This window comes from Suricata suricatta, chromosome 14, assembly GCF_006229205.1.
Source record: "Suricata suricatta isolate VVHF042 chromosome 14, meerkat_22Aug2017_6uvM2_HiC, whole genome shotgun sequence".
NCBI lineage: Eukaryota > Metazoa > Chordata > Mammalia > Carnivora > Herpestidae > Suricata > Suricata suricatta.
In genome coordinates, this window is record NC_043713.1 from 51,164,899 (window position 1) to 51,191,480 (window position 26,582).

Consider the following 26,582-nt stretch of genomic DNA (forward strand, 5'->3'; position numbering starts at 1 on the left):
AGAAGTCAGTACTGGTTTTTAATGCTGGTCACCTTATAAAGTACGTTATCATTATAGACATAATACAAATGGTTTCTTAGGTTTTAACTGTTTTGCATTTTTAAAAATCTGTATTTTACACACCTACATATTTTTGTTAAAATAACATTTAAGATTTAAATAATTACATTTCACTTATTTTAGATAAATTAAATTTTTTAAATTGATAAATCTAAAGTTTGTTTTGTTTTCATGACTTCTCTACCTGGCACTTTAAAAAGTAAATTTAGTTTATACCTAAATACAGATTCTTGTTAATAGCTATTTGGAAATGAGAAGAACATTAGTAAATGAAAGAACAGTAGTATAGTGCTTGCTACTTATAGTTGTTAAATTATCCTACAGATTGAGTGTGAATAATATCTTTTATTCTTATATACCAAATTACAAAGCTACAAGAAATAGATACAATTTTTGTGTAAAATTGCAAAAATGCCAATTGAAAACAATACGAAATGGGGCTATTTGGTTTACTTTAACATTTATTTTGGTGTTCTCTTCTTACAGATTGAAACACAATTATCTGAGTATCACAAGTTGGCCAGAAAATTAAAACTTATTCCGAAGGGTGCTGAAAATTCCAAAGGTTATGACTTTGAAATTAAATTTAATCCTGAAGCTGGCGCCAACTGCCTTGTTAAATATAGAGCTCAAGTTTATGTAAGTAATCATGAGATTAATTAATCTTCAGAAGATTTTTAAATGATATGATTGATGTCTTGTTCATTTGTTTATAAGAGTTTAAACATCAGCATGTTCATAACAAGTCAGAGCATAGAAATAAAACTCTAAAACTTTTTATCTCCCATCTTTTTGATAGAAATCTCTCTCTTATACCTTCCTCTTTGAATTATAAAGCCTTTTCTTCCTCTCTACCTACCTCTTCTACTCAACTCTCCAATAGAAACTTTGATTACATTTAAAATACACACCAGGATTACAAAGAGAAAAATTACCTGACCCTTAATCTTAAATTGCTACTTGTCCAGTCAGAGACAAGTATACATATACCAATTATTGGTATATACCAATTATTTATTAGAAATGTTTACAAGATACAGTATTGATCAATTCTTGTCAGAATTAAGGGGAAAGAAAAGTGTCTACAGAGATGGTGAGCCTGGAATGAAGTCTTGAAAGATGAGGTATTTATTGGGATGATCTGTGGGAAGCGTTTCAGGTACAAGGACACACATGAAGGCATGAAATATAAGAGGGCATTAAGTAACACCAGCAATGAAAAATGAAAAGTCTGCACCTAATTTTTAAATGTGGCCAATGATGCAATTTGGAGAAGAAAATTTTAAATCATTCTATTGCAGCTTCTTAATTATTCACAGATTTTAGTATTTTGGTGACTCTCACAAAAATGTTAATTTTTAAAATACTTAGTTTTTGAACAAAGACTATCAGAGTATAAAGCTATTCATTTTTCCCTTGAGAATCATTCATTCAGTAAATTATTTATTGAGTACATATTATGTTCCATACCAGCTAGATGCTAGAGATACACCCAGAAAGATACAGTTTCTACTTTCCTAGTGATCACAGTTTATTTGGTGAACAGACTTTGTCTAAATAAAGTCAGACTCATTCTCAATAGGAAAAAATCCATCCATTAAACATTTAGTCTTTTACTAAATTGATTCTCAAACAATAGCTAGGTAGGCACAGAGACAGACACTGGTGCAAGGAAAAAAATACCTGCATCAAATCAGTATAGAAAGGATTACCCCACTCAAAAAGAATGCATATTCTCAGAAAAGAGGGAAAAGTTTTTCTCTGATCTCTAGAAATAGTTTTACATAATAATAGGACAATAAAAATAGAAATAGCATTCAGAAGATACAGTCAAACTGTCACAAATAATATTTGGAGAAAAGTTCTTAGATTAAAGAGGCATTGCATCTTTCATAAAAAAGAGCAGCCAAAATTAAAACTCAGCAATAAAGAACTTCAAAAGACCTACTAAAAACATAGTAACAAGATTTTCTTTTGGTGATGAAGATGATTTAGAACAAAAGGTGGTGGTTACACAACATTGTAAATGTACTAAACGCCATATTTAGATATTGTATATTAAATTCATTTTAACTTAATTATTTCAATTTAATCATTTTAAAGTGAATTTGACCTCAATTAAAAAATAACAATGGGAAACTCTTAGAGGAGAGCACAAACAAGGAATACAGGCTGATTAAGAGCTTCAAGATTGGTGAACACGTGGAGATGGCAGAGAGAGGGGCTCGCCCAGATGGCATGGAAGCTCTGTATCCCTCCCTAGGACCTTGCCCTCCGCATCTCTTCTATCTGGCTCTTCCTTACTTTCATTGTTACTTATATAAACTGGTAAACGTTTGCTTATTCCAGACACCCACCTTGCTTCATTTGCGGAACAACCCACCCTGGTTATCTCTCTGCAGTGGTCTTTTAAGATGTTCTCCAATTCTTTGTGCAGCCTCGGAGTCCTCTATTGTGTAGCTTATTCAATCAGTCCCTACTGGCAGACATTTGCTGTGTTTCAAATGTTTTGCTATTACAATGGAGTTACAATGAATAGCAAAAAGAAGAAATACAAGCAGATAATTGTAAGACTAAGCAGTTGAAAAGGGTAGAGAGAAAAGCACATTATTTCAAGAAAGATACTGCATGAAAATAAGCATACTTATAAAATGTTTAAATAATAGTGAATCACCAGAATCGATAAGGAAATCTAAAATTTTCCAAGTATTCAAAACCAAAAGCAAGTTGCATTATACAGTTATAGAAATTAGATTGAAAATTAGTTTTATTGTCTTATTTCTGATGTATAAATTTAGTTTAAAAATATCATGCTTCACTTTTTTTTCCTCCAAAACTGGCTCCTACTATTGCAATGTGTAGATGCCTCAAGAACTTTTGTAATTACATATATCATATGGTACTCCAATTCCTGTGTATTTTGTAGGTACCACTCAAGGAACTGTTGAACCAAACTGAAGAAGAAATTAATAAAGCTCTAAATAAAAAAATGAGTTTAGAGGATACTTTAGAACAAGTAAGTAACAAAACAGTGATTAAAAGCAAAATTAAGATATTTAACACTTAAAGGAGATTTGTAGTTTCTAATTGTTAAGGAATGAATTTTTAATAAGATATTATAGAAAATGAAAATTGGGTATACCCTTGACTTAGAAACCTTTGAAGTAATTTTTTAAATAACTTAAACATCCTAGGCTTTACGTATCGTTGATGATGAAGTGATATGAAGCTGAATAAATTTCCCTTGATTTTAGATGGAGAATTGCCTTCTTCAACTTGAGATAATTTAATATGCCATTTTTAAAAGTCTTATTTTTATTTAAGTAACCTCACACCCAGGGACCCCAAGATCAAGAGTCACATGCTCTTCCAACTAATCCAGCCAAGTACCCCTTAATAGCCTTTATACAAATAACTAACTGTATTATCATGAAAAGAATACTCAAAAGAGTTTCCAAAATCTGGACCAGGTAAAGATATACCTTAGGGGGTACCTGGGTGACTCAGTCTTGGTTAAACATTCAACTCTTGATCTCAGCTCAGGTCATGATCTTAGTTTAAGCCATGATCTCACGCTTCATGGGATGAAGCCCTGCTTTGGGCTCTGTGCTGACAGTGCAGAGCCTACTTGGGATTCTCTCTCTCCCTTCCTCTCTCTTCCCCTCCCTGCCATTCATAAACTGTCAAATATATATATACCAATTGATGTAAATCCTAGATAACTTAAAAGAAAAATTGCCTTAAATCTGGAAAAGCAAAACATTAAACAACCACCATTTCAAACAACAAATCATAAAAAGTTATAATTGTCCTCCTCAGTTCATTCAGTTCCATGTTACTAATTCTTATTGTACTTGAATCCAGTTTACCATTAGCTTTGGAAATTCTTACCCAGTTAAGGTTTATGATCATAAAGTTATCAGAAATCTGTACTTGTCAAAACTCTTTCCTTACATCTCCTTGAAGATGAAGTATTTTTACAGGAAACTATTGCAGAATATCAGGGTAAAACAGTAATAGTCTGTAAATGAAAAAAGACTTGTAAAAATGTCCCTTGTTGAGATCTGATGAAAGTTCATTGTAATGGAATTGACAAGGAAAGTTGGTTATTTAAGTAACATGGAACATTTTAAAATAGTAATTGGAGTTATGACTGATAACATTACACCAGGGTATGTTACACTTTGGGAATTTCATACAATTTCTAGAACACTTACATACTTACACAAATACAATAGAAAGAAAGCTTAGTCTTCTCACTTGACAGTATTTCCCACATAATTTAACATATCAAATATACCTAATTAGTTTAGCATCTCTTCTTTTTCTGCAAGGATAAACAAGTCTTTGGGGAGGTTCCAGGAGCCCTCCAGAAATTCTCAAAGTTAGTTTGAGGTCATAAAGTTAGTTTGCTTTGGAGAAGTTTGTAGGAATATCAAGAGGTTTTAAAATACTTTGTCAAATAAGATTATAGGTCACTGTGAAATAATACTTAGTTATCCATTTAACTATGGTGACAAAAACTTCACAGGCAAATACAGAGAGTTAAATAGTTATAAGTAAAACTTTCCTCTTCTAATAGAGAATTCTGTTTTCTTAAATAATCAAAGACCTGATAAAAACAACACAGGAAATTATTTTAACAAAGCAAAATCTTTGCTTTCTAGGCAGATTACTTAAAAAGTTAAAAACCTTTGCGTAAATTTCTTAATAAGAGTAGACCAATAGTCTAAGAAAACATTGCTCTATTAGCAGAAAGAAAACCAAATTCTAAGTTTATGCTAGCTTATTTTTATATTAAAACTTTTATTTAATTAAATTCATTCTTTCTTTTTTTAATGTTTATTTTGAGAGAGAGCAGGGAAAGGGCAGAGAGAGAGAGGGAGAGAGAGAATCCCAAGTCCCTGATCTGGGGCTCAAACTCACAGACTGAGAGATCATGACCTGAGCTGAAATCAAGATTTGGACACTTAACCAACTGAGCCACACAGGGGCCCCGAAGTTCATTCTAATCTTAGCCAACCCTGAACACACACATAGAATGTCTTTCCCTTATTATTTCTAGCAAATTCAGTTACACATATTAAAATTGTTACCCCTCAAACTTTTAATTTCTAGTGAACTAAGAAGTATGAAATTATAAACTGTCTTTTATGTTACCATTCTATGAATTAGCAGACTAATACTTTTTTGTGGCTTCAAGAAATATGTGCTTTCTCACAGAAAATTTGTCAGAGCAGCAGAACACATGTTTACTAGTAGATCCACATACCTTTATAGTCCTCTGTAAAAGGAAGTAAAATGTGGATAAACCAATGTTCAGTAATTAATGTTCCAGTATTTTATCTTATTTGGAAATAATATGAATATTGAATAAATTTAATGTAACTCATCCTTTAACTTAACCTAGCAAAACTTTAAGGTTCCAGGTTAACAAAAAGATTTGGGAAATTTATTTAAAAATACACCGAAAACCTTTTTATCTTTATTTATTTTGAGAGAGAGAGAGAGAGAGAGACGGGGAGAGGACAGACAGAATGCTCTGTGTTGTCACTGCAGAGCCCAACTCAGCTCTAACTCACAAACCAAGAGATCATGACCTGAGCTGAGATCAAAGGTCAGACACTTAACTGACTGAGCCACCTAGATGCCCCTTTACTATGTTTAGATTACCCACCAAAACTTCATTAAACAAAGTCAGCCATCATCCTAAGCTAATTTTTCTTGCTGACAAATTTTGTAGCTGATAACATTAACTAATTTTATTGATAAACCTTGGTGGAATAAGATTTGCATGTATATATTGTATTCAATGTTGATAACTCTAAAGGAGGGTTTATTTTAATTAAATCAACAAGCTTAAGCTAACTTATACATTAAGTGATATACATTCAGAAAGCATTTGGGTTAGGGGTACCTGGATGGCAGTCAGATAAGCATATGACTCTTGGTTTCAGCTTAGGTCATGATCTCACAGTTCATGAGTTCCAACCCCACATCAGACTCCGTGCTGACACACAGCGCCTGCCTAAGATTCTCTCTCTTGCTCTCTCTTTGCCCCTCCTCTGCTCTCTCTGTCTCTCAAATAAAAAACTTTAAAAATTAAGAACAAATAAAGCATTTGGGTTAATTTCTATTACATTTTAAACAATTTTTGTAAATACATTAAGCACTTAAGTCTGTTAAATAGAGCTTTTTTACAGATTAATTTTAGTAATACCATCCAGAGGTAGAAAACACACATATAAACACACATCTACAACACACATATAAACGACACACATAAACATGTAAACAGAGACCTTATAGCTTCTATTTTTCTTTTTTTTTTCCTGATCAGACTTATCTTTCTGAAGTTGCACTTTAACATGTACATCTCAAAGTCACCAGGAAAGAATGCAAGTTACAAGTTTTTTAAGATAAATAGGGGAGGTTTGGGGATTGGTAAGAAGAAATAGATGAATTTTGAGTTGCCTCTAGAACTGCATTTCTAGTTTTATAAAGAAGTGAGTAAATTTAAAGATCTGACTGGCTTTGTTCACCAATTCATGAATCAGGCAGCATCTCATTTAGCAAACAGAAAAGAGCTTCAGAGGGCTACAGAAAGGGAAAGTTTTTAAAGGCAGGACAAAGAAGTCCTAAACCAAAAAAGATTATTTCAGGCAAAGTCACCTTCCCTTGAGGAACAAAAGGGTCTTATTAGGCAGATTACCTCAGTGATGCTTACTACTGGTACGGAACAGACTTGACCTGTTAAGACAAAATCCCTGGGGAGGGTGCCTGGGTGGCTCATTTGGTTAAGCGTCCAACTTCGGCTCAGGTTATGATCTCACGGATCGTGGGTTCAAGCCCTGCATCGGGTTCTGTGCTGACAGCTCAGAGCCTGGAGCCTATTTCAGATTCTGTGTCTCCCTCTCTCTCTGCCCCTCCCATATTCATCCTCTGTCTCTCTCTCGGTCTCAAAAATAAATTAAAAAAAAAAAAAAAGCATCCCTGGGGAAGGTTGAAACTGCAATAAGATGAGTTATTAAGCCTTAGTTTGGTAACATGGGCCTACCATATGTGACTGATTTTGAGCCTCTAATTTTCTTCTTAACAGTAATCTACCTGAAAATTATTTTTTATCTTTATTTATTTTTGAGAAAGACAGCACAAGCATGGGAGATGCAGAGAGAGGGGACAGAGGATCTGAAGCAGGATCTGCACTGACAGCAGCAAGCCCAGTGTGGGGCTCAAACTCATGAACCATAAGATCATAACCTGAGCCAATGTCAGACCCTCAATCAACTAAGCCACCCAAGTGCCCCTACCTGAAAATTACTTTAAAATAATTGCCAAACCATTCAAGAAAAAGCTGGGAAATACAAAGTGAGAAATGGATACCCTATAAAGATGGAGGGAATTTATTTGAATTATAAAATAATACAGTCAAAATAAAAATCCATCTCTAAAAAATTTCAAGGGTCACGTAACCCACCTTCCACAATCTGATAAAGACATCACAAAAGAAGAAAATTAAACTAGTCCACTTATGAGGGTAAATAAAAAATTAAAAATTAAATGTTAATAACTATAATTTGTTCAAATATTTTTAAGAACCTGATATTTGCCTGGTTCTGTAATAGATGTTGGTGATACAGTATCTTCCTTTATGAACTCTATTTCAAGTGGGACGGTGGACATGGATACAATTACTTTCATCATAACACTTGTTTAGTGTAAATACAAAATGTTGTGGATTCTCATAATACACCTGAGATAAGCACAAGATTCAGAAGGAAGTGGTAGCCGAGCTGAGTTGTGAATAACAAGTAGGAATTGACCAGCGGGTACCAGAAGGATACACAAACCTCCAAAGGCTTAGAGAACAAAGATTATGGCATATTAACAAATTACCATGACTAATCTAGAGAAACAAAAACAGTTATGAAGGAGCTTGTCTATTTTTTTTCTTTTATAAATTTATTTATTTAGAGAGAGGGAGAGCATACAAGTGGGAGAAGGGCAGAGAGAGAATCCCACACGAGCTCCGTGCTGTGAGCACATAGCCTGACTCAGGGCTCGATCCCACAAACCTCGAGGTCATGATCTAAGCCAAAACCAAGCATTGGACATTTAACCTATAGAGCCACCCAGGTGCTCCAAAGCTTGCTATTCTTGATTACTGGTTGCATTCTTATTCTGTAGGCATCAAGGACCATTGAAGATCTTTAAGGGAAGGCAAAACACCTGTGTATTTTTTTTAATGTTTATTTTATTTCTGAGAGAGAGACTGAGATGAAGCATGAGTAGGTGAAGAGCAGAGAGAGAGGGAGACACAGAATCAGAAGCAAGCTCCAAGCTCTGAGCTGTCAGCAAAGAGCCCAACGCAGGGCTCAAATGCATGAGCCATAAAATCATGACCTGAGCCGAAGTCCGACAGTTAACCAACTGAGCCACCCAGGTGCCCCAACACCTGTCTATTTTAGTAAGCCCATAGTGTTGGCATTTTGAAGACTAAGTCAGAGGTACATGAAACTAGAGGCACACAGTTAAGAGACCTAACAGTATCCTGAGTGATAAATAGTAAAGACTCAAACCAAGGCTATTGCAGTGACAATGGAAAAAATATACAAGGATCAAAACAATGTAATTTAGTGGTTCGTTTGGATGTGAAGGTTAAAGAAGAGAGAAATTAAGAATGTTCAGGTGTCCATCTATGGTATATGATGTTAAAGGAAAAGAAAACTTAGACATGACACTTGTTAACACAAGTACAACTGAAAGAAGAACTGGAAATTTATAACCAAGGAGCGAGGTGCAGATCAATGGATAAAAAATTACTGAGGGAAATGCTAGGAGTAAGGGAGGAGTCAGTCTAAACCAACCTAATAGGGTTTTTGTTGAAGGCAGGTTAAGGTGATCAGATTTCAACTGGGAATATTGGAGGATGAAGGATCTGATTAGAGATTGAGATTAGGGATTCTGAGTAAACTGTGTTAGCATGATCTTGCTGAATCTGAACAATACAGAGACAAACACAGAAGCTGAGAGGTCAAGGGCATCTAAGTGGCTCAGTTGGTTAAGTGTCCGACTTTAGCTCAGGTCATGATCTCATGGTTTACGGGTTCAAGCCCCCTATCAGGCTCTGTGCTGATAGCTCAGAACCTGAAGCCTGCTTCAAATTCTGTGTCTCTGTCTCTCTCTCCGCCCTCCCCCACTCACGATCTGTCTCTCTCAAAAATAAAGATTTAAAAAAAGAAAAAGTTCAGAAGAGCATGAATGGTTTGGTCAAGGAGATAATCTTTCAGTGGTGATATTATAGAGCCTTGATAAAGAATGCAAGAGAACGGTATAGAAGAATTTTAGGCTGGAATATGCTAAGTTTCAAGTCTCTAGGACATCAAAGTACAGAATGTCCTGTAGGAAGTTGAAATTTGGACATAGTTGTAAATTGTTTTTCCTTAGCTTGTAGTAATTAAAGCCAGAAGATCTTCCAGGTGTGAAAATGAAAGGGAAACAGAAAGAGAAAGAGAGCTCTCCCAGGTGAACAGATAACAATACAGCCAAGATCAGAATCCTGGGAGAACATTCATATCCAAAGTACAAGCAGAGAAAGAGAAATCTGTAAGGAAGAATTAGAAGGACCTCCCAAGACTTACAACTACAAATATTAATCAGATCGCTATCTAATATGCATGATCCTAAATAAATAGCATTCATTCTAGTCAACTCTTCTCATTTATAAGAGGAAAGGAATATTCCTTACCAGTGGACTTTGATAAGTGAATGTGAGGTATATGCAAGTTTCTTTAGTAAATATGTAGTCATTTTACCCTATCTTTTACCAAATAACAATTGCTTCATTAAATTTTTCCCAAATATATATATATATATATATATATATATATATATATATATATAATATCTTTATAACTTCATATATGTGTTGAATCATGGATCCAGTTTATTTATACATTTTGCTATATTGTTTCCTGCAAGAAACACTTTCTTGGCCTAGCTGGAAAACATTCCATATTACTGGTATCAACTGGTATTAGCACTTGTTGACAAGAATTGAACTTTGGAAACACTTTTTTTCTTTAGTTTTGGTTTCAACAGAACTTAAAGCTCAAAGCTTAGTAAGACTCAATGTGGTTACTTTATTACTTTTTGGAAGACAGCACTGACTAATAAACAGCAAATACCCAATGAAATCACTACTTATATTTCTAACATCCTATAAACACACAAATGGAAAGCTAGATAGCTAACAAAATAGATTAAGTCTAAGTAAAGCTAAATTTCAAATTGGTAGGACAGAAACAACTTATATGTACTAATTAATATTAAAATGTTAAGTATATGTAATATGTGTAATATTGTTATAATATAGAGCTTAAAAACACTCCCACAGCTACTAGTGGAAGAAGTTATTGGTATCTTATTTTACTGAGCATTAAGCTACATTTTTTATTCCTAACCAATGCCACTCTGCCTTTAAGTATTATAATTTAACAAGCATAAGTTTCTTGTTGTTGTTTGAAATTCCTCTTTGGGGAATAATAAATTTGGGGTACAAATGGTAGGTGAGAATAACATGGTTCAGTTAGTTGACGTCATAATATGAAAGTTCTGTAACTTACTAGAATTTTTTTGACGTATGGTTATGATTTCTCAAACTTTTATTCCCCAAGTTAAATACAATGATAACAGAAAGCAGGAGAGGCGTAAGAACTCTGAAAGAAGAAGTTCAAAAGCTGGATGATCTTTACCAACTAAAAGTGAAGGTAAGAACTTTGTCATAGTTTATATAGGTGAGCCAAACTATGTCATAATATTCATGTGTTCTGACATCTAACTGAATCTCTAAGCTACATCCTATAACTTAAATTTTAGTCTCATCTTCTAAAGTTTATTTTAAGGAGTTATTTTGCTTTTTAGAGGATTTTTTTTCTGGAATTGGCTGTTATATCTTAGAACATATTTACTGTTCAATTACTATTTTAGACTTGCTTATAAGATTCTGCATGCTTGTAAAACCAAAACATGTTTTAAAAATAATCTCTTCTACCTTTTATAGAGATTTAGTGTTAAGTACTCCTAAAGCAAAAACCTCCAGTAAAGCCTTGTGTATGTGTGATAGTCCTTGCAAATTATCTTGGCCAAATTTCAAAGACCATTTGTATGAAATCTAGAATGTGCTCATTTCCCACCACCTCTAATTCATCCTCCTTCTGGTATGCATTTTACTTTGGGAAGCATTCATATGACTCTTCATTCCCACCTGTCCAGTTTAGGTGAAAATTTTAGTCATACCAGTATTGTTTACTTGGTTACACCAAAAAGTGTCAGGAATTGAAATCTTACCTCTTGGCCTTGTACTGTATTGTATTTAGGGCCTATACGTTTTGTCAGGAAGTGTGAAATTTTTAGAAAATACACCACAGTAATGTGATCTATGTGTGAAATATGAGGTAATTGGTAATCATTTTTATTTTTTCATATATTCTCCACGATAGTACTTCAGCTTAAGCTGTTAAAGCACTTCAGTGAAAGGCTGTCATATTTCATCTTGAGAAACCTAGAATTGATGACTCTGGGCTCCTTTGTGCATAATTAATACAGTTGTGAAATAAAAGTAGTAGGAAAGTGATCCACATTTTTGCCTATAGATAAAGGCCTTTTTGATGATCATAGGAAAAATTCAAATCAGTATCAAAATTTCCTATAGTAGATACTTGAAAATACTGCTGAATGAATTCTATACAGGCCTGTTGAGAAGGTCACATTTAGGTTGACAGTATAAAATTCCCAATGGAGCATTTTAAAGTCTCTTACATGTAAAACAGCATACATTTTGAAAATACAAATGACGCAACCTGATTTTTTTTCAATACTTTACATATATGTGGTATGTGGAATATACATAGTATATGGAGTATATAGAACATGAATATCAAAAACCATAAGGATGCTTTTATCTTGATAGGAAGCTGAAGAAGAGGATAAAAAATGTGCGACTGAGCTGGAGTCCTTGGAGAAACACAAGCACCTTCTGGAGAGTGCTGTTAATGACGGCCTCAGTGAAGCTATGAATGAATTAGATACTATTCAGCGAGAGTAAGTTTGCGTCACTAAGATTTATTTGTATTTTCAGATTAATTATTTAACTTTTTCTGTAAAACTAGATTTTTGTCTGCTTTAATTTATATTATAGAGCTATTTGGGGGAGAGGGAGTAATGAACATTTACTTACATAAAAACAGCTTATAACTTGAGATGCTGTCTCTAAACAAATATATGTGCAACTATTATAAGAAATCATTCCTTTTTGAATGTTTTTAGGTATTTATTTTGAGAGAATGTGTGTGCGAGCAGGGGAGGGGCAAAGAGAGAGGCAGAGAGAGTCCCAAGCAGGCTCCATACTGTCAGCCCAGAGCCTGACACAGAATTCTATCCCATGAGCAGTGAGATCATGACCTGAGACGAACCAGGAGTCAAATACTTAACAGACTGAGCCACCCCCACACCCCATGAATCATTCGTTTTTAGATATAATTAAAATGGCTTTTAAACTCTGAAAACAACATGAAATTTTAAATCAGGTAGGGGCGCTTGGGTGGCTCAGTCGGTTAAGCCTCTGACTTCAGCTCAGGTCATGATCTCACATTCGTGGGTTCAAGCTCCGCATTGGGCTCTGTACTGATAGCTCAGAGCCTGGAGCCTGCTTCAGATTCTGTGTCTCCCTCTCTTTCTGCCCCTCCGCACTCATCCTTTGTCTCTCTGTCTCAAAAATAAATAAAACATTAAAAAAAAATTAATCAGTTAAAATACTTTGGCTATTTGTGTTTTTAAGATATTTATACTTTCTAGAAATCATATGTATTATATAGTAAACTATATCCTATAAATCATACAATCATTCTATAACACAACTTGTGCCCTCATAATAGGCACCACATTGCAAAATTGTGCAATAAAAATCTGGATTTAGAAGAAAATTGGGAGTGAGGCACAACACTCAAAATCTCTGTCAGTGACACACATGAACAAAAGATAGGAACCTAACAAAAATGTTAGTACAATTGTACACATTGTTAATGGTTAAGAAATACATAAATGCTATGATAAATATGACACTTTATCTTAAAAAGACCTGAAGTTTGCCTAGGGAGATGAGCATTCAAAGGGTTGCAGCTTGTAAATTACTGAGATGGGGGTGGAAGGAGTATTATCTAAAATCAGATGGAAAGATTTTTTTTTAATGTTTGTATTCGTTTTTGAGAGACAGAGAGTGTGTGAGTACAAGCTGGGGATGGGTTGAGAGGCGGACAGAGGATCCAAAGCGGGCTCTGCACTGATAGCTCCAGTGTGGGGCTCGAACTCAGACACCATGACCTGAGCTGAGGTCGGACGCTTAACCAACTGATTTACCCGGTTTCCCTCAGATGGAAAGATTTACCACCAGATGCGGATGCACGTGGTTCATCACACAATAATCTGACAGCTGGTACACACACACATTTGTGTGCCGATGTGTTTTATGTATTCCTTTGCATCTGGATTCAGCTGAATGCAGCTTTCTATGTTCACTTAGTGTTTCTCAAGAAGGAAAACGTGTATAGAGATTCCTGGCTGGCTCAGTTGGAAGAGCTTGTGACTCTTAATCTCAGGGTTGTGAGTTCAAGCCTCACGTTGGGTTAGAGAGTACTAAAAAAACAAATTAAAAAAAAGGAAAGAAATGGCATAAGCAAATATAAATTTTGCATAGTGCTCAAATTGCTACATAATAAATAGTTCAGTTGGAACAAATACATATTTCTAAGCAAGCAGCAGGACTCTATATTATGTTACATTTCTTAGAAGTTCTTCATTGTCAAATTATACATTGTCAAATTTTCCCTCTTGGTTTCCCTTATTATTTTAAAACTTACATAGGAAAAGTTTTAGCCACATTGTTTATTGACAGTAACTAAAATAGTAACATCCCTTTTTGAAAGAACATTATGCCTTTGTGTATGTAATTCTCTAGTGCAACCTAGATAAAATCACCATACTGAATAGTTAATCCATATGCTCTTTTTTCTAAAATTTCAATAAAGTGATCCTCAACTAAAAAAAACACATCACTTTTAGAAGTACAGCCCTTCAGAAAATTATACCTCTTCATTTGCTTATTTTTAGTTTAGGGATAAAAACACTCAGCTGAAGGGTTTTTTGACTTACAGTTGTTTTTTTTTTAATGTGTATTTATTATTGGTACAGAGAGAAACCGAGCCTGAGTGGGGGAGGGGCTGAAAGAGAGAGGGAGACACAGAATCTGAAGCAGGCTCACAGGCTCTGAGCTGTCAGCACAGAGCCCCACACTGGGGCTTGAACCCACAAACCGTTTGATCATGACCTGAGGCGAAGTCTGAGGCTCAACTGACTGAGCCACCAGGCGCCCCATACAGTTTTTATTTTTAATTTGAATTTGCATGTCTAAAGGTTAGACTCCCACGCCCCCATTCAAATGTGTGTAATGCCTTGCCCCTGAAAGCATTTAAGTTTACAGTCCTTTTGGAGATTCAATTAAGAGCATTTGCTCCCAGGTTTTATATGTTAAAGCTGGAGGTTTTGGTGCTATTTTGTTTTGTTGCTTGCAAAGAATCTTTGAAAATATTTTTCTATTTGAATGGTTGAGAAGCAAACAGCGCAGATACTAATCACAGCCTGGTCTTACTGAATATGAAAAGAAGTAAGCTAAATAGAACTGATACACTGAGTGTTTTCCTAGACACTAACTCAAACAAGAGTTTTTATTCTACAGATACCAACTAGTTGTGCAGACCACAACTGAAGAAAGACGAAAAGTGGGAAATAACTTGCAGCGTCTTTTAGAGATGGTTGCTACACATGTAGGGTCTGTAGAGGTAAGTGTAGGAAGGTCTCTTCTACATACTAAGAAAGCTTTTTAAAATGATATTTCTGTTTTGTTTCTACAGATACAAATGATAAATGTTATTTCAATGGAAAATATGTTCTAGTGAAAAGTTATCAGAAGAATCCTTAGTGGTATGGTGAGGGGGCATAACCTGTATATTTCATAAAGTCATTTGTTTGCATTTTGTTTGGGTTTTTTTTTTTTTTTTCACATAAACAGCCTACAGTGGTATTTATTATGTCAGCAATATAAAATGATGTGCCAGGCCACATTCTGCATATTGAAAATGTATCAACACACTTAAGAATCCATTAAGATGAAAAAGCATGTGTTGTGACAAATATTTTTCCTCTCTGTTAATTACATGTAAAGGGCTCATAAAATATAGAATAAAGAGCTTAGGAAACATGAAGCATAGCTTGAAAGTTCAACAATAGTGCTCTTCCTCCAATCTGCTGTACAGAGCCCAAAAGCCAAAATAAATTGCTAAACTTTAAAATTCCTGGGTAGTTTTTAAATGACAATATATTTCCAATTGTAAATGGATTAAGAGAAGGAAAACACATTATATCACACTGATAGGATTCCATTTATTGAAAACACAACATATGGTATTGTTACAGCAAATACGTGGCACCCAGGAAAAGACAAGTGACACACACTCAGGGAATCAGAAAAGACTGTTTTGCACCAGTGCCAGCCCAGCAGAGTCACCTCCAAAGTCTCAGCCCCGAGTGCTGGTGCTGGCCGCCTTGTATGCCTGGCTGGCTTCTGGGTGCTTGGAACCATTCTGCTGACTGCACAGGGGGGCCACTATCTGTTGTGCTATGCGGACAGTTGAGTGGTACAAGAGGCAAGCAAGATTGCAGAGCCAAAAGTATGCCAGGGGAAGATCTGGCCTTGAACATCTGGCTGGCCCCTTTTTTATCTGCTCTTGCTAGCTTTCCTTCTCAATATCCTACTTCGTCTCCTTTCTCCTAAAAGACATTGACCTGCATTTTCTTGTTTGCCAGTGTTCTTTACTGCTTGGTGCTAAGAACTAAGAAAAACATGCTGGATTCTATATCACAAAACCTGGATTCTACCCACTTCTTTCTAATTCAGCCATTTAGTTACTCTATAACCTTCTATGGATTCTTTTTCTACCAGTTAATTTGTTAAATTTGAACCACAGACCAGAAATTATTTGAGTAGTTACTTTTTCATTCTCCCAAGGATGATGTATAATAGATACATAAGAGAGAAACAGTCATTCACAACATACAGTGATTGGCACACAATTGACCAGTAAAGTATGGAAGGAGCACATAAGTCTACCAATCATCTTTAAAACCTAATATGGGGAAATTTTACAAGTAATGAAATTTGGAGAAAACAGAGGAGTTTGGATATAATGGTATCTTTAAATGGGATATTTTTCCTCTAGAGCAAAGCATTTCTTTGAGCAGTTCCTGGTTGGAGCCCCATGTAAGTCCTCATGTGGCTTAGTATTCTAGACTAGGAGACAGCAAACTACAGTCCACAAGCCAAATTGTGCCCACAGCCTATTTGTAAGTAAAGTTTTATTGGAACACAGATGCTTCGTTCACTTCCATTACTATTTATGGTTGCCTTCCCACTACAATGGCAGCATTGAACAGTTAAAACAAAAGCCATCTGGCTCGCAAAACCTAAAATATTTATTATTTGGCCCTTTACAGGAAAAGGTTGCTGACTTTTATTCCAGACTCCTCTCGTCTTTATATCTGTTTAGATGTTCAAAAATGATTGTAAAGCTATAATAACTAATCCATTGTACATATAAACCAATCTCTCTGACTCAGAGTACAGAAATATATGATGAACATAGACAAACTGATATATGAGAGAGGTACTGTTGCAAACCAGTGGGGTGAAATGAGTTGTTCAGTTAGTGGAGTTGGGATTCTTACCATAAATCCTAGACAGAAATCACTTCAAGATGGATTAAGAAATTAACGTGAGGCTAGATTTTTAACTTTTAGAAAAATTACAGGCAATATACTTACACCTCAGGAGTTGTAAAGGAGTTCTTAAATTAGGCAAAAGGAGTACAAACCACAAAAGAAGTTATTTATAAATTCAGCTTTATTAAAATTAAGATCTCTGCATCAAAACATAAAGAGTGGAAAGATAAGCCACAAAACAGTGGATGATATTTTTTAAAACAGCTAATAAAGGGGGGCACCTGGGTGTCTCAGTAGGTCGTGTCCCAACTTTTGATTTTGGGCTCTGGTTCATGGATTTGCGCCCTGTGTTGGGCTCTGCGCTGACTCTCCCCCTCTTTGTGCCTCTCCCCTGCTCATGCACATGCACTCAGTCTTCTCTCCCTCCTTCTCTCTCAAACAGGGAAAAAAACAACTAATAAAGAATTAACATTCAGATACATAATGACCTCCAGAAAATAAGTGCAGAAAGTGGGTAAAAGACTTAAATGGGAATTTCACAGAGAGCTAACATGGTCAATAATCATGAAAAGATACACCACTTCCCACCCTCAAGAAATTGGCAAAAATAATAATAATAATAATAATAAAGTTTGAGAATACTAAATGCCAGTAAGAATATGGAGAATTGCAAGTTTTTATTTATACTGCTCGGGTTGTAAATTGATGTTAACAATTTTAGAAAACAATATGGGAATAAAATAGTGCAATTCCATTCTAGGTATTTAATTAAATTTATACACTGTGTGCTGGGGTACTGTACTAGGTTGGATAGTATTCCCCCAAAATTTATATCTATCCAGAATATGACCTTCTTTGAAAATAAAGTCTTTGTGGATGTAATTAGTTAAGATGAGGTCATACTAGATTAGAATAGGCCCTCAGTCTAGGGACCGATGCCTTTATAATAGTCCATGTGACTATGGAGGCAGAAATTAGACATAACTGCAAGATAAGGATTACCCAGAACTGCTGGAACCTGCTAAGAGGCAAAGGATTCTTCTTTGCTAGAGCCTTCTGGACAGAATGGCCATGTCAGTATCTTGATTTTGGACTTTAAGCCTCAAAAACTATGAGAAAATAAATTCCTGTTGTGTTATGCCACCTAGTATATTGTAATTTGTCGCAGTATAATTGAAATAGTGAAAAACAACCCAATATACTAGTTTCCTATTGCTGCTATAACAAATTACCACCAAGTTAATGGCTTAAAACAACCCAAATTTATTTCCTTATATTTCTGGAGATCAGGAATATAAAATGGGCCTCCCCGGCTACAATCTTCCTAGAGACTCTAGGGGGAATCTGGTTTTTTCCATTTTCTAGAGCCAAATACACTCCTCGGCTTGTGCCCTCATCATCACCAAAATCAACAGCATCTTCCATCCCCTCTGACCTCTCTTCTATCCTTATTTTTTTTCTCTCTCTGACTCTCAAACTGCTGATTACCTCTTACCAGGATCCTTGTGATTATATTGGGCCCACCAGGACAATGCACAATAATCTCTTTTTCTCAATATCCTTAATGTAATCACATATGTAAAGTTCCTTTGCTGTATAAAGAAGACATATTCACAAGTTCTAGGGATTAGGCCATGGATATCTTTGAAGAGGCTGTTACTCAGCCTACCATACCTGGGAACAAACAAAAATTCACAAGCAGTAAAATGGCTCTAAGTGTTGATATATTCATGCAGTGTAAACTATATAGCAGTACATAAATAAAACTATCGCATTAACACCAATGAATCATAATACTGGGTAGGAAAAAGTCAAATATTACATTTGATATAATTCAGTAAATATGAAGGTTAAAACCAGGTGCCACTAAACTAGTATATTGTTTAGAAGTACATACATACATATCTGTCTGGGGTGGGGGGTACAAGTATAAAGAATAGCAAAGCACTGTTGAGAATGTTTGGCTCTGGAAAAATGATTTGGAAAGGGCACAAAAGGAGATTCAAGAGCATTTCTTTTATTCCTGCCCTTAACGGTTGTTACATGCTTGTTTGTACACTTGACAATTAAATTCTTTAAAAGAAATTAATATTTTATATTAACAATTGTTTATTGTTTCCACTAGAAACATCTTGAAGAACAGATTGCTAAAGTTGATAGAGAATATGAAGAATACATGTCTGAAGATCTCTTGGAAAATATTAGAGAGATAGGAGACAAGTATAAAAAGAAGGCTGCTCTGCTTAAGGCTTCTGATGAATGAAGATAAAATTAAGCAAGACCTTTATTAACTGTAAATTTTTGAATGTCCTTTGTAGGTTCGAAAAATCTCTAACATATCCTATACCCCTCCTTACAATGAAGTCTCATGACCATATCTTCCCAAGCCTGTGAAATATTTTTATATCTTTTGTAAACCTAGTTTATTAAAGTATGTATAGCCTGAAATTATGGTAACTTGTTGGATTATTGTCTTTAGATGTGAAAGACGAGTTGTATTATGTACCCAGCGTTAATAAAATTATATCAACAAAGTGTGTTTTTACGTGATTTCTCAACCTAACTTCAGATGGTCAAAAGATAGTTAACTCTGGGGCGCCTGGGTGGCTCAGTCGGTTAAGCCTCCGGCTTCGGCTCAGGTCAGAGCTCACGTTCGTGGGTTCGAGCCCCGCGTCAGGCTCTGTGCTGACAGCTAGCTCAGAGCCTGGAGCCTGCTTCTAGTTCTGTGTCTTTCTCTCTCTGACCCTCCCCCTCTATGCTCTGTCTCTCTCTGTATCAAAAATAAATAAAACTTTAAAAAAAAAAAAAAAAAGATAGGTAACTCTGATCTAAACCAGGAATCAGCACACTGGGTCACATGTGGTCACACCTACTCATTGACATATCTAACTGTTTTCACACTACAATGGCAATGTTTATTACAGGAGACAGAGATCATAGCCTGCAGAGCCAAAAATGTGTACTATCTGGCTCTTTACACAAAGTTCGCCAATCCCTGGAATGAACTATACAAATGTCAGTACTCTACCTAAAAAAAGTGATCCATCTCCTTATTCAGTGGCAAGAATCTTTCTAGTTTCATGCCACCATTACTCTGAAATGAGCAAAAGAATATGGAATGTGAGAATCAGAAGAAATAATCTAGTTCAATCCCCTCATTTTAGAGTTGAGAATTCATTTCTAGAGAAGTTCTCATTTACTTCTGATCACACCCCTTAGTAGTGGTAGAAGCCACACAGGAAGTTACACTACACAATCCTGACTACAGCCAACCACAAGAGCTGTGAAATACGCATGTTCTGGACGGTGAGGAAGTTGTGTTAGAAGGTAAGATTTGTTAGAAATCTGAATGTTAGGAAGGTCCTCGAATTGAATTGACATCTATCCCAGATGAACTTTCTATTCAAACTTTATTACAACTCTAGTGCAAGTCTGAAGAAAGAACACGTTAAAATTAAACATAAGCAATATAAGAACCCAGAATGGAATTCCAGCAAAACTATGAAAGGAGGTCATGCATCCTGGGAGAGTGGGATGAACAAAGGTCATAGATGGGAGATAATAGATAGGACATGATTAATAGCACTGTATTCAAGAATCTTGACTCTTAACATGCAGCAGGCCAGTCTTCAATGATGGAAATATTTTATCTGCACTGTCCAGTATGGCACCACCCATATGTATCAACTGTGCACTCAAATGTTTATGACATTTGACATATGTCAAATGTTTATGACAAAGACAAGAGCTTTGCCACTCAAATGTGTATGGAAACTGCAGCATTAACATCACCTGGGCGTTAGTGTTTCAGTTAAAAAGACTCTTGACCCCACCTAAACCTAAATCAAAATCTGAACCATTTATAGTGTATTGACATAAAGTATACATATTTAAATATTTGTAAGTTTTGACATCCATATACATGTGTAAAATGATCATAAACTAATGAGTATATCCATCACCACTAAAAGTTTCCTTGTGGCTCTTTGCCATCTTTTCTCTTGCCCCTGACCCCTGCCGCACACGTATCCCCTGGCAAGCACTGCTCTCCTTTCTATTACTATAGTTTAATATAATAGAGTATATAGGCTTGCATTGCTTCTTTCAGAATATTTTGAGATCCATGATTATTCTTAGGGTCCAGATTGCATTGGATATCAGTAGTTCATTCCTCTTTGCTGACTAGTGTCCCATTATACGAATATATCGAGTTTATTTATACATTCACCTGTTGATGGATATTTGGGTTCTTTATAGTTTTTGACTTACCAAAAAAGTCATGAGCAATCATGTATAAGTGTTTGAATGGATATATGCTTTCATTTCTCTTGGGTAAACATGTAGGAGTGGAATGGCTAGTTATACAGATAGGGGCATATTTGACTTTTATGAAATTCATAAAATGTTTTCTAAAGTGATGGTACCATATGTTCCTACCTACAGTATATGGGACTTCCAATTGCTCCACATTCTTACCCACATATAGTATGGTCAGTCTTTTTAATTTTAGCCATCTTTAGGATGGTGTGGTCCTTTCTCATTATGATACTAATTTGCACTTCCTAATGGTAAGCATTTTTTCATGTGCTTATTTGTCAGCCATATATGTTCATGGTGAAGTGTCTCTTCAAATATTTGTCCATATTTTTATTGGGTTGTTTCTTATTACTGATTTGCAAGGCTGTTTATATGCTCTAGGTACAAGACCTACATATATTAGGAATATTTTCTCCCAGTTCATGACTTGCCTTTTCACTTTCTTAATAGTGTCTTTTGAAGAAGAAAACTTTTTGATTTTGATGAGGACCAATTTATTGCTTCTTATATACTTTCTGCATTTTGTGAAGTATTTAAGGAATCCTTGCCAACATCAGTATGATTTTCACTTACTGTACTTTAGAAGTTCTACTGGTTCTTTTGGTTCTACTGAAACAAAATCAGAATCCAAGCCTTAATCTTTAAAAGGTCCCCAAGTAGTTTGTATGCACATTAAAATTTGAGATGCACTACTTTAAAAGTCTCTGGTAAAGTATTATTAATAATGTAACATTATTTAATAGTGATTTTAGAAATGAGAGAAAAGACATATTAAGTTCAACCAAAATGATTGCCTAAGCACCACTTGGAACATGTTCAAGAAGCAAAAGTGATCAGTAAATTTGCAGAGCACTTTTCACTCAACATATTTTACCTCACTCTACTTACTGTTTTCTTCTGAATTCCTAAGAGACGTGCATGTCTTCAGGACTAACACCATTGAGTTAGATATTATTCCAGTTAAAAATTCCAAGAATCCTAGAATCAGAAAAGGCTTTAGATATCACAGTTCAATTTCTCAATCTGTAAGGAATACTGCCCTAGGAATTTTTTTAAATTTTTGTAATGTTTTATTTACTTTTGAGAGAGAGAGAGAGAGAGAGAGAGTTTGAGCAGGGGAGGGTCAGAGAGAGGGGGAGAGACAGAATCCGAAGACAGGTTCCAGGCTCTGAGCTATCCATCAGCACAGACCCGACATGGGGCTCGAACCCTCGAACGCGAGATCTGAAGCCAGATACTCAACCAACTGAGCCACCCAGGTGCCCTGAATTATCTTCTTTTTGTTAAGGTACTATGCATTCTTTTTCCTATTTATCTATTTATCTTAACTCACTTGTGAGTAATCTGCAGGTGTGATACCCCTTTACCTCTATATATTTCCTGAAAACAATGTATATTGTTTGTATATTTCCTAAAAACAATAACAATCTTTTATACAACCATAAAACAATTATCAAAGACAGAAAATTAATATAGGTACACTAGTACCTAATCTACAGAATGTACTCAAATTTTGCCAAAAGTCCTAAAAATTTCCTTTATTAGGATTTTTTTTTTTCCTGGCCCAGGATCCCTTCCAGGATCACACGTTCCAATAGTTGTTAATCTATTTACTCTCTTTTATGCTGGAAGAGCTGGTCATTCCATCTTTGACTTTCATGATCTTGGCATTTTTGAAGAGTCTAGTAAACTTACAGACTGTCCCTCAATTTTTGCTTAATCCATTCTCATGATTAGATAGGATATGTTTCTTGCAGGATACCACAGAAATGATTCTTTTCAGTAAATTGCATCAAAAAGTACATGATGTTTATTCATCCCATTACTGTAAACTTTAATTAGCTGATTTTATGCAACTATTTTATAATATATGCAAACTTACTATTTTCCCCTTTGTAATTACAAAGTGGGGAGGATACTTTAGGACTACCTAATTATTTATCATTAAGCTTTCACCTACTATTTTTAACATCTATATCTCTTGAATGAGTTATCACTATGATAGTTGCCAAAAAGTGATTTTTTTTAATTGAGATATAATTGACACATAACATTATATTAGTTCCAGGTGTACAATGTAATGATTCAATATTTGTACATATTGCAAAATGATCATAACAATAAGTCTAATTAACATTCATCATCACACATAATTACACATTTTTCTTGTATTGAGAACTTTTAAGATCTATTTTCTAAGCAACTTTTAAATACATAATAGTTTCATTAATTATAGCCAACCTGCTACATATTAAGTAATTTTTAAATTTCTAATTCCAGGGATGCCCAGGTGGCTTAGTCAGTTAAGCATTTGACTCTTGATTTTGGCTCAGGTCATGATCTCATGGTCATGAGATCAAATCCCATGTCAGGTTCCATATGGGGCGTGGAATCTGCTTAAGATTCTCTCTCTCTTCCTCTGTCCCTCTCCCCGACTCATGTTTTCTCTCTCTCAAAAAAAAAATTCTAATTCTAGAATTTTTAATTGCAAACTTATTTTTAATTTCTAATTCTATTTATTCATAACTTCTTTTTTTAAATTTTTTTAATGTTTTTTATTTATTTTTGAAAGACAGAGAGAGGTAGTGTGAGCAGGGGAAGGGTCAGAGCGAGAGGGAGATACAGAATTTGAAGCAGGCTCCAGACTCTGAGCTGTCAGTACAGAGCCCGACACAGGACTCGAACCCACAAACCGTGAGATCATGACCTGAGCCGAAGCCAGACACTCAACCGACTGGCCACCCAGGCGCCTCATTTATTCATTACTTCTACATAATCAATTGACATTCTACTCTAAGGAAGAAACTGCCCTTCCCCACTGTCTATTTATATCAATGCATTCTTATTTTAATCGATGGGTTATAATCTATAACTATCATTATATATTTTTATGGTTAAGTTGTCCTAGGTTTGACCAGTGGGAGCCCCCTTCAGGCTGACTCTTCTGTCCTTTCTGACATTTCTCATGTCATTTCCTCACTTTCTGGCATATTACCATGTTTTAGGCCCAGTCTTTACTTTCTCTGCTCAATCCCTGGTGTTGGCCAGTTCTCCACACATGACTGGTCCCTTTTAGTGGACCAAAATATTTAGAAACCAAAATCTGAGCACTATATGTGTTCATTGCTCCTAATATACCAATGCTTTTAGGCCTTCCCCAAGGACAGAGCTAGAATACATAAGTATTCGTATACATACATATAGCTATATATTTCTATCTGTACCAATATATTAAAAACCATGATTTCATATCAATATATCTAGTTCTAATACAATACCACACAGGTGCTTGATACTCATAAGAATTCGTTGGCTTAGGGACACTTTTTCAGAATATGGAATTTAACACCCTGGAAAGGACCCCAGAGGATGGGACAAGCTCACTGGTGAGGTGGCTCTTCAGCTGGCTTAAGATGATGGCTAATTCTCAGCCAAGTGGGAATGCCTGAGTTGCCCTGGCAGGGAATAGAGGAAGAAATAAAAAGGCTGAGGGAAGTGAGAATACTGTGATACATAATGTAAAGGCAGAGGAGGACCCAGTGTTTCACAGGAGGACCCTGAGGACAACCCATGCATGAAGGCCGCAGGGACTGTCCTGGGGAGAAGGACAGCAGTATCACTAGTAAGCTCAGTGGTGGCTCTTCCATAGACTGGGTTGATAGTGGGAGAGGCAGATAGAGCTCAGCTCATGAACACTTATGGGAATAATAGAGCTCTGAAGTAACAAAGGCCCACAGTGATGGACAAGGTCAGAAAAGCAGTTCAAGGGGCTTAATCTGAAGAAGTTTGTGGAAGTAGCTAATAGAGATGGTATCCTTAGGGGCAAAGAGGAGGATAGAACTAAGTTAACTGTCTTACCCTCTGTGATAATAAAGTTCAAAGAAATATGAGCTGCTTTGATATCATACTCATCTAACAAAGAGAGGGGAGTGAGGGCAATAATCCTTATTTTAAATTGATAGACTATAGGACAGTTTTAGGTTGACAGAGAAATTGAACAAGGATGATTTTTAACTCTGTAATTAACTAAAAGCAAGAATACTAAAGCCAGGGCCTAAGGATGGTCACCCCTCTAAAAAGTCATAATCCCTTGCTCAGTTCCCAGATCTGGGCCATTTTTAGATCTGGATCTCATTGACCGAAGCTGTAGCTGAGCCTTAGAAGGAAGGACCTAGCAACACTATACCAAGTGTCCACAGTGATGATTCCCCCAGTCTTTCCCCCAGAGAGACCATAGCCACTCACTTGGTTGATTGTACAGTGTGAAAAGAAGACTACCCAGAAAGGAGCACCTGGGTGACTCAGTCTGTTAACTCCTGATTCTTGATTTCAGCTCAGGTCATGATCTCATGGTTTGTGGGATCAAGCCTGAGCCCAGTGTGGGGCTCTGCTCTGACAGCACAAAATCTGCTTGGGATTCTCTCTCTCCCTCTCTGGCTGTTTCTCCCCTGCTCATGCTCTGTCTCTCTCTCAAAATAAATAAATACATAAACATGAAAAAAAATAGACAACTAACCAGACGGTTTTAGGACGATTTGACATAGGATCTGACTTGACACTAACCAAAAGCACCAGCAGCCCCTGAATGACAGCATAGCCTACAGGACTAATTAATGGAGTCCTGGCCAAGATCTGGCTCGTTGTATAACCACTGGGTCTATGGACCCACCCAAAGGTAATTTCCTCAACCTCCGAGTACACAATTGAAATTGGTATATTTGGGATTTGGAATATACCCCACATTGAGTCCCTGGTATACAGCATAAAAGCTATGATAGTGAGGAAAGCCATGTGGAAACTGCTGAAACTGCCTACCTATCCAAAATACCAAATAAAAATAACGTCATATACCAGGGAGGATGGTAAACATTTGTGTCACCATTAAAGACCTGAAGAATTCAGAGGTGATAAAGGATTCACTATCATATCTCCATGATATTTACTTGTCTGGCTTTCTCAGAAACAGGATGGACCCTGGAGAATGACTGGGGACTCCCACAGACTTACTCTAGTTAATAGACCATCTCCCACATACTGTGCCTGTAGTATCACTAATAGAGCACATCAATAAGGCCTCAGGCATATGGTATGCATCCCTTGATTTAGTGACTACATTCTTTACCATACCAGTTGAAAAGAACATCAGAGCAGTTTGCATTATTGTGAGATGGACAACAATATTCATTAATAGACCTTTACAGTGTTGTCACAGGCTATGTTAACTCTCCTGTCTTCTATCATAATACATTGAGACTACCTGGACAACATGCTGATCCATTATATCAATGATACCCTGATTAGATAGGATGACTATGAGCTGACTAGGATGCTGGTGATACGTTCCAGACAGTTTCGGAGATAACCCCTAGAAAGAT

General features: G+C 35.9%; 1 protein-coding gene and 1 non-coding gene across 2 annotated transcripts in view; both read left to right on the forward strand.

The window, feature by feature from the left end:
- The window catches only part of NDC80 (NDC80 kinetochore complex component), a 47,147-nt gene extending 27,722 nt beyond the window's left edge, over window positions 1–19,425 (forward strand). The window contains exons 12-17 of the mRNA XM_029922780.1: window positions 547–699; window positions 2,987–3,076; window positions 10,737–10,829; window positions 12,032–12,162; window positions 14,852–14,954; window positions 19,016–19,425. Of these exons, the coding sequence (XP_029778640.1) occupies window positions 547–699; window positions 2,987–3,076; window positions 10,737–10,829; window positions 12,032–12,162; window positions 14,852–14,954; window positions 19,016–19,153 (708 nt within the window). The 3' untranslated portion in view covers window positions 19,154–19,425. The remainder of the gene's footprint in view (window positions 1–546; window positions 700–2,986; window positions 3,077–10,736; window positions 10,830–12,031; window positions 12,163–14,851; window positions 14,955–19,015) is intronic.
- Window positions 13,672–13,744, forward strand: TRNAK-CUU. The gene has a single exon. It is a non-coding gene; the product is annotated as a tRNA-Lys (tRNA).
- Window positions 19,426–26,582: the final 7,157 nt, after the last annotated feature.